General features: G+C 44.3%; 1 protein-coding gene across 1 annotated transcript; it reads left to right on the top strand.

Moving 5' to 3' along the window:
• LOC8079958 (fatty acid desaturase DES3-like) lies at window positions 4,447-9,012 on the top strand. Its single transcript, XM_002450046.2, has 7 exons — window positions 4,447-5,014; window positions 5,135-5,224; window positions 6,203-6,269; window positions 7,249-7,341; window positions 7,533-7,718; window positions 7,931-8,149; window positions 8,286-9,012. The coding sequence occupies exons 1-7, from the start codon at window positions 4,638-4,640 to the stop codon at window positions 8,496-8,498; spliced, it is 1,245 nt and encodes a 414-aa protein (XP_002450091.1). The 5' UTR covers window positions 4,447-4,637; the 3' UTR covers window positions 8,499-9,012.

Below are 9,804 nucleotides of genomic sequence, written 5' to 3'. Positions count from 1 at the left end.
GAGAGGCCTTCGGCAGTGAGACCCTCTTTCCCCCCTACCTATTCTTGCTTGTTGCTGAATCTCTGCAACGTCTGATCACGCAATGCAACGACATTAAGCACCCTACAGACCCCAACCTCCCTTGCACCGTGTTGCAGTATGCGGATGACACGCTAGTTGTCTTCAAAGTAGAACTCAATACTGTCCACAGGTTGAAGGAAATTCTTAAGCTGTTCGCCAATTTGTCTGGGCTGCATATAAATTTCAGCAAAAGCACCCTAGTCCCAATCCATATTGACGAGGACTTGATCTCGCAGTGCATTCAAACCATCGGTTGCAAAAGAGAAGGCTTCCCTCTAAATTACCTGGGCTTGCCACTGTCAGCTAGCAAGCTTCCAATGTCAGCCTTCGTTCCGTATATTCAAAAATCTGACAAATACTTGAGCTCCTGGCAAGCCAACCTTCTGAATCCAATGGGTAGAACAGTGCTAGTTAATTATGTACTTGACTCCTGTTGGTCTACTTCATGAGCTCCCTGCAGCTGCCCCCTTCTGTTCTTCTCTAGCTTGATAAGAAAAGGAGAGCTTTCCTTTGGTCTGGCAACAAAAATGGGGCTGCTTCCCCGACGAGTTGTCTGGTTGCCTGGATTAATGTCTGCAGGCCAAAAGATCTCGGAGGATTAGGCATCAGAGACTTGGGCATTTAGAATATCTGCCTCCTACTAAAGCTCCTTCATAGACTCCACTGCCCTCAAATCTCGGCTTGGGCACAGTGGGTGAGGAGTCGGGTCTCTCTGGCTACCCTCAAGGGACATGTCCACGGTGACCATTGGCAGGTGCTTCGGGCTCTTCTGCCTCTCTATCAGGCAATCACAACGGTGGATCTAGGCGATGGAAATTCTTCCAGTTTCTGGTTCGATGTCTAGGAGGGTGATGAAGCCTTGGCTGATGTTTTCCCAGTGCTGTTCAGCCACTGTACCCAGAAAGATGCGACGGTCGCCGAGCTTCTCTCGGCTGGTCTACAACAGTCCCTTGTCCCAAGACTCTCGTTACAGGCTGTAGCTAAACTCCCTATCCTCCAGGCAAAGTTGGGAAACCTTGTCCTGTAGGAGAACCCGGATAAGCGAATCTGTTTCTTTGCAAAGGGGGATGCAGAAATCGACACTAGGGCTCTGTACATAATCCTTAAGGCAAGTGGTCAGCCCGAGGATCAGCGTGCATCCTTCATATGGAAGAATTTTGCCCCTCCACGTGTCCAGCTGTTCATGTGGCTCCTAATCAACAAGCGAATTCAGTGCCGAACTAATCTGTTGAAGAAAGGAATCGTTGATGGAAGCACCTGTGAGGTTTGCAATGACGTGGATGAGACTACTGAACATATCATCTCTGGCTGCTCCTTAGCTCGTGAAGTTTGGCAAAGACTGAACATGCCCAACCTTCTGTCGGTTGATCTTAACTCCATCCACAACCTCTCTCCTCCGCAGGGATCAGTGCCAGTGGATAACTTCTCAGCCTTTCTAGCTCTTGTGTTCTGGCAGCTCTGGAAGGCTAGGAACATTGCCATCTTCAGGCATGAGCAGACCTCACTCCCTCAATTTCTAGCTGCTTGCAAGGCTTCAGCAGAATTGTGGAGATTCAGACTGCCTATCTCCAAAAGATCTATTCCCGATACATGGTGCAGCTTCTTCCATCAAGCAAGACAGGGCATTGGTTAACCTTGGTGTGCTGTTTTAGGCGCCGCCTACTGTTCCCTGTATTCTAGCTAGCTCTGCCCTGCTACTGTCCCTTGTTGTCTTGGTTTTGGTTTTGTTTTCGGTTGTTTTGGTTTCTCCCTTCCTTTCTCTTCTGTAGCTTACATTTTGTAATATGTTTTCTGTCTCTTTGGGCCATGCAATAAAATTTTCTCAGGTGGGGAACGTCTCCCCCCTGTTGACAGTAAAAAAAAAGAATATGGCGGCAGAGGAAAAAAGAATGAGTAGCAATAACCATATGTGACTGTGACACCTCCAACTCCAAGTCACAAGACCTCGGCTACGGCTACGGCTCGGTACAAAACCTAAAGGTATGTCAAGTATTTTTCAGTATGCTTTTCAAATACTGTTGTGCCCAAATTTGAACCATCATTAGTTGTTACACAGTATGGACTATGGATGGCTGGAAATGGATTGCATCATTTTGTTCTTGTTTGTGTGATGCGATGGCACTTGGCAGGCAGCAGGCTTGATGCCTTGAACTGTTGAAAACTTGAATGTTTCTGTATCTTGTCGATTACCTGTGTCTTTCTTTGTGAATGTGTCATACTATTAAAGTCTTCTGTTAGCACCTGCGGTTGATTGAAAACTTCAACATATGGATTATTACTTATTAATTATTTTGTCCAGTTCTATTTATATACAAAAATCTGTGTTGTTTGAGTGTATATTGTGAATCTGTGATTTTATATATTTAGGATAATTTGGGCATACCCGAATCCGAACCCGAAATTGTGAGCACCCGAATTTGTGGATAGTATTTTTTTCCAGAGCTATTATCGGGTAACAATTCTCGTTACCCAAATTTCTCAAAACCCGAATTACCCGACTCGAACTAATCGGGTAACCTGAACGTCCACACTTAGACATCATGGGGAGGGATTGGGAGACATGAGAGTATTTTGGATATTTTCCCTAGTCGAGCCCCACATGTCAGGCTAGAAAATGACTTGGGAAATAAAAAATAAAAATATCATGACACAGATGTGTACTCTAACTTTTTAATAGCACGAGGAAAAAACATCTTCTTATTTTTTATAAGATAATAGGCATAGCTACAATGTCGTCACTAGGCCAGTCTCGATGAATGTTTTATTAGAGTTTCATGCATATTAAATATGCTGATGTGACACTGTATTAATGAAGAGAGAGATTGATGAGGACATGGCCAAGATGGAGTCGAGGACGACTCCAATTCAAGAAGAGGAGGAGGATGAGGACATCGCCACGCTGGATACGTTGACACCATCGTTTTTTCTAAGTTGCAATTCATGTCCAACTCAGCTACCACGTCACTCTCGGATTCAGCAAACACGTCGTCAGTGTTTTGATCACAACTTCTTCATACGACATCAAAACGAGGTGATCTTGGACTCGTTGGAAAGGGGACGACGCCGCCGTCATTTTGAATCTGGTCCCAGCTCTAGATCTTTCGTGGATTAATCTTTATGACCAAGGTAAGATGCTGTGTCACCTATTTTGGGCCAATTTGGCTATGTATCGAATTCGGGTCTTAAGCCTATGTTGTGAGCGCCTCTCCCTGGTCGCCTCCAACTCTAGGTTGTTTCTCCTTTATATTCCACGCAGCCGCCATTGTTTAGACTGGGGGTTTTATTTTAGAGTTTAGTCTTCCATCGAGAAACTGAATCGTTCATTGTAACTGTGGTGACAAATCCTTTTCAGTAATCCAGGGCTCCTGTTCTTGATCTCCTCCACCGTGTCGATTAGTCCTTTTAGAACCGAGTTCTTGAACCCCATTTGAATATTCGTGTCATTCATTTCTGCAATTTCATATTGCGTGTTTATACTTTCTTGCTTGTGTTCTTCGATTCGCTTATAGGAAAAGCATTCTTGGCGAGGTCAGTCAAGTTGTGCTTGGTTGATAACCAACGGAGCAGTGATGTAACGGTTGCAGGGTTCGAATCGTGCTGATTTGAAGCTGGATCGCCAACGTCGAGTTCTCCACAAATCGAATTTACCAATTACCTCTCGGAAGATCGGGCCTAAACCTCATAAGAGATGATAAGAGTTTCATGGGAGTAGAGAGAGTTTTGTCCCCATGAAACTCTTCTGCACTATTTCTAAAATATAGATGTATTAGAAATTAGGTCATAAAACCCCCACAGTTGGTAAAATTTTTGGATTTTTGGATACTGTAGTACTTTACTTTATATTTGGTAATTATTGTTCAATCATGGACTTACTAGGCTCAAAAGATTCGTCTCGCAAATTACAGGTAAACTGTGCAATTAGTTTTTATTTTCGTCTATATTTAATACTCCATGCATGTGCCACAAGACTTGATGTGATGGAGATTTTTGAATTTTTTTTGGAAACTAAACAAGACCTTAGGGGGTGTTTGAAATTGCTCTACAAACTCTGCTCTATAAACTTCACTGTGGAGCAGCCCCACAAAAAACTAAGTTTGTGAAGTACCTCTTAAGGTGCTCTCACAACTTCATTCTTTTTTCTCAAACTGAGTGCGTGGAGCCAAAACCGTTTAGCTAGAAAATATAGAGCAGATCGGAGCTAGAAAACATGGAGCAGACTAGTCTCAAATACCCCTTTTACTGTGCATGCGCTGTGGTACATGATGATGATGGTCCCAAAGCACTAAATTACCGTGTGGACGACATTTTGGTGTGGGTCGGGTGCCTGCCTGCCTTCTCTTCTTCTCTTGTGCCTATAAGTAGCCGCAAGAGACGCCGAGGACGACATATAATTTTTGTGCTGGTTTTATTATTTGTGGGAGAGGGAGAGAGAGGCCCAGTGTCTTACGTTACGCCTCCCGTTGGTTGGTTGGTTGGTTCGTTCGTTCATGTCCTAAACCAATTCGCATCCCTCTCTGTCTCTCCGATCCATCTCCTCCTCCGGCCGCACCACCGGTACCACACCTACTATACCACCAATGCAGACCCAGACCCAGACGACGACGACGACGCAGATGACGATGACGAGGCGGCCGGCGGCGGATCAGGTGGTCGTTCAGCAGGAGGCGGCGGCCAAGGCGACGGAGGACATGAAGAGCCGGCAGCAGGTGGTGGACGCCGGCTTCGACGCCGGGAAGCCGCCGCCGTTCCGCATCGGCGACGTGCGCGCGGCGGTGCCGGAGCACTGCTGGCGCAAGAGCCCCTGGCGGTCGCTGTGGTACGTGGCGCGCGACGTCGCGGTGGTGGCGGCGCTGGGCGCGGCGGCGGCGGCCATGGACAGCTGGGCGGTGTGGCCGCTCTACTGGGCGGCGCAGGGGACCATGTTCTGGGCGCTATTCGTCCTGGGACACGACTGGTATATGTCTCCGTCTCGTCTGTTTCTTTTTTTTTTCTTTTCTTTTCTTGGCGTTATTTATTACGACGATGACCATGCTTTTGCATGCAAAAAATAAAAATAAAAAATAAAAAAATGCAGTGGGCATGGGAGTTTCTCGGACAACGCGACACTGAACAGCGTGGTGGGGCATCTCCTACACTCCTTCATCCTCGTCCCCTACCATGGATGGTATCTTCTTCAATTCGATCGATTCCTCCCCCCTTGCTATATTTGCTTAATTCTTCTTCTTCTTCTTCTTCGTGCATGCATGCATGCCTTTGGTTTGCATTATTGGAGGTCATGTATATTAAATAAATAATATGGAAAAGGCATCATCATCATCAATATAATAACGACAATAAAGTAAGGCATGGCAGGCAAACTAGCTAGCTAGATGGGAGAGCACACCGCTCTGCATGTTATTTCTTTTTTATTTTTCCTGCAAAAGATTCCAAGATCCGACAGGATCGATCAGTGTCATAGATATTTATTTGTATATATATAAGTAGTATATGGTCTTTGGTCTAGTACTATGTAGGAGTATAGAGCATAATTACTTACTTATAAACGTTTATATACAGACGGCATGTCAAACGTAGACGTAGTAGGTGCCCAGCTGCGGCAAAGCAAAGCAGATGCCGCGCGCATGCATGCATAATACATGGACCACACATTAATTATATACTACCCCATTCCATATCTGTCGTGTCGACGTCGGTCAAGGTGACCAAGATGCATGCTATTCATTCAAATTCATTTCAAAAGGAAGCTTGCTTGATTAATTAACATATATAGAGATCGAATCTCTGCTGATATGATATGATGCACGCATACCAGTGTAGCATCGTCCATGCATGTACAGTACTACTAGCTAGCTGCATAATTAAATTTATATTTGTCCATATCTATATCTTGCATGTATGTACTCTTGTCTTCATTCACCTCACCACAGCTGCCTACTATCTAGCTGTGTCATGTAGTATCTGTGTACTCCAACATCTCATCATGTAAAAAAATAGAGATTGCCATGCACATATATTGTCATTAGCAGGTTCAATTAATATCTGCTTATCTGGTCTTATTGATGGTCCGGTTCATATAACATTGTCATGCATAATGGTAATTATAATAATTAGTATTAATAATGATATATAATGTATCACGCAGGAGGATCAGCCACAGAACACACCATCAGAACCACGGCCACATCCACAGGGACGAGTCATGGCATCCGGTCAGTATATCTATATATCTATCCATCTATTCAGAGCGTTTGTGTAAAAACATATATTTTTGTTGTTGTTGCTAGTATGAACGTAGCTGCTACACATATAGCTAGGAGTGCATACTTACTAAGTAACAAAATCAAAGGTGGTATAGAGCTTCACCGAGCAGCTAGCAGCATTTCAGGCCACTGGATCAGATCCAACAACCATCATGTTCTTCGATCTAGAGACGATATAGCAATACCATGCATGCAGTATTATTAGCTAGCAAAAAAGTAGTCTCAGCATAAATTTTGTCCATCCTTTTTTGCAACTGTCCTTTGCTTTTGATGCCATGCTCGACCAGCTTTTAAATAGACTGCTGCAGATCTAGGGGCTCCAGGCAGTCACATGGCATTGCAGGCTGCTACTAATCGACCGGAGCTTTCTTATTAGCTCTGACTGATGCAGAGATTAATTGAAACATGCATGTGGTCCATGATACCACCACCACCACCACTGCACCATCAGCAGGCACATCAAAAGCTGGCAGCAGCTATCTAGATCTATATCTGTACTAGTATCCATCACACACACGCACACAGCATGCAGGCATAAGATGCTGCTAAATGAGGTGCCACTGTCTTACTACTGGATCCTAACAAAATGCTGCTAAATGAGGTTCCACTGTTTTACTATTGGATCCTAACAAAGTAACAAATAATTAAGGTAGTACTGCAAATAAACAATTATACTGCTAGCCTGGCTAGTTGCCTAGGAGTACCAACAAAACCAAACACACTTAGCTTGCTTTTGTAGTGTTTTTTTTTATTCCTGTATTATTGACAAGTCGATGAATCATCTTTACTTTACTTTACTTGCTTTCGGTAGATATGTACTGTCTTTACTGCATACAGTATGATGGAAAATAAAGTACCTGTCCTTGAATCCATGCCATTTTTTTTTTCTGAAACTTAATGGGAGCTGGCTGCCTGCAATATAATGCAGATCACGGAGGGGCTGTACCGGCAACTGGAGACGCGCACCAAGAAGCTCAGATTCACCGTGCCCTTCCCGCTGCTCGCATTCCCTGTCTACCTCGTATGTATTAATCTTGAGCTACCTATATATACTATGCATGATCTCTGAATAATATGAAAAGCAATGCTACTCTGATCAAATATATATTCAGCTGTCTCCAACTGCATATATGGAAATTAACAGAGAGTGTCAATAATTAATTATATAGTTTGCTGCATTGGTGTGCTTAATTGGATATGATGCATATGCAGCTGTACCGGAGCCCCGGCAAGACGGGCTCCCACTTTCTTCCCAGCAGCGAGCTGTTCAGCCCCAAGGAGAAGGGCGACGTCATGCTGTCAACCACCTGCTGGTGCATCATGCTCGCCTCCCTCTTCGCCATGGCGTGCGCGTTCGGTCCAGCCCAGGTGCTCAAGATGTACGGCCTCCCATACCTTGTAAGAAACCTACGCAACCAACCACTACTATCTTTGTCAATTTTACTAATTAATGTTTGCTTATAAGCAATCACTACTTCAAATGTTTTTCCCCTATCTAGTACTTGCATTATATTGTGGAATCATCAGCTAGCAAGCAACTCAAACCAGTACCAAAATTAAAGGACTGATGATAGATACATATCCCTAACTGCATGCATGTAATGCCGCAGGTGTTTGTGATGTGGCTTGACTTGGTGACGTACCTGCACCACCATGGCCACCATGAGCGCCTCCCCTGGTACCGCGGCGAGGAGTGGAGCTACCTGCGCGGCGGCCTGACGACGGTGGACAGAGACTACGGCTGGATCAACAAGATCCACCACGACATCGGCACCCATGTCATCCATCACCTCTTCCCGCAGATCCCGCACTACCATCTCGTCGAAGCTGTAAGCTGCTTTCAACCATGATCCATACTAGACTCTGCTTAATACTCCTTGCTACTGAATTACTTAGCTCATAGTGCTTTTGAAACTTTCATTCGTAACTTTTTTTTTTGAAATTTGATTTGAAAACAATTAACAGACCAAGGCAGCCAAGCCGGTGCTGGGGCGATACTACCGGGAGCCACAGAAGTCAGGGCCGCTGCCGCTTCACCTCCTTGGCGTGCTTCTGAGAAGCCTCAGAGTCGACCACTTCGTCAGCGACCATGGCGATGTTGTCTACTACCAAACTGACCATGAATTGAACACTAGTGCTCCCGGCTGGGCCGCCCAAAACCATCATAAGCAAAAATGATAGGTTCTCAAAGACTGGCCAAAGTAACAATATTTTTTTTTTACAACAAGCCACAGAAGAACTTCAACTCCATATATAATATGGAATTGAAGCCTAGCATAGGCATGAGAAAATCAAATAAGCAAGCAACCTAAGGGATCCTCTAGTTGAAGAACAGGTTTGATTATATTGTGATTTGTGACAGGCGGGCAGCCCTGCAACACCACAGGACTAGCTACTTACTACACATTGGTTCATTGCCTCATCAGGTTCAGAATTAAAATCATTCCGCCCACTAGATCGTAGCTAAGCATCACTCCTACTATATACTATACAATATAATTATGGCTTGCATGTACTACCTAGATGTTGAGTTGGAGCCCTAGATTCGTGTAACGGTGGTTGCATGGCCACTACTCTCTGAAATTTGTATTTCCTACCTCTCGAAAACGTTGTGTTGTGTGGTACAAATTGGGCTTCGTCTGTACCATTTTATTTGGAATTTAATTATTATATGGCTACTAATGACATCACATTTTGCGTTGGAGTCGAGAGCATGGGCAAGCGTGTGGGGAGTGTTGCAACTTGCTTTGAGACTTTGCTTGCTTACTCAAGGGATTACTGGATTAATACTAGCCCCTCACCTCAGTGTTATTGCTAATGCTAATGCGGTAATGCCCTTCCCCCTTGGCTGTCCTGGCTCGCCCACTGCACCTGGGCTTTGATTTTTTTTCTTGTTCCTTATCTCCCTCATCCGATCGCGAAAAAAAAATCTTGCTACTGAAGATCTCGTGTGATTCCTTGCTACTTATATCTCACCTTTAGTTCTCCAATAATTTGTACTGCAGAGATTTTTTTTTATCTCTGCACTGCAGGGATTAGATAGTGTTCTTGCCTTGCCTTAATTCCATCATGAGGTGGTTTATGTGCTCCTGAGCTCCTCAGATCACAATTTGTGCATCAAATGCTTTGTTATGCTTACACCATCAACTAGTACATTCTAGCTTCATGATTAATTTGTACTTATTACTCATTATTTTGCTTCCCAAGATGGTTTAATATGTCTGAACACAGACTTGACAACATAGTGATGGAGGTAACCAAACAAAGTCTCTTGCATGAGATTTTCAAACTAACTAGTTGATGCAAGCAACCAAACTTTTCTTCCTAGCCAGGCTGTGTGCATGGAAGTAACCAAACACGGGGACCTTGCATAGTATGCACCTCTAGCGCACCTGGCTCACAGATACGAGCGAGGCTAGGGTCATTCGAGCAATCAATCAGACACATAGTTGATTATGTTCCAACATTGCAGCTAGAGGTTAAT

The sequence above is a fragment of the Sorghum bicolor genome, chromosome 5 (assembly GCF_000003195.3).
Source record: "Sorghum bicolor cultivar BTx623 chromosome 5, Sorghum_bicolor_NCBIv3, whole genome shotgun sequence".
Taxonomy (NCBI): Eukaryota; Viridiplantae; Streptophyta; class Magnoliopsida; order Poales; family Poaceae; genus Sorghum; species Sorghum bicolor.
Note: the sequence above shows the minus strand (reverse complement) of the source record. Positions and strands in the feature narration are given on the sequence as shown.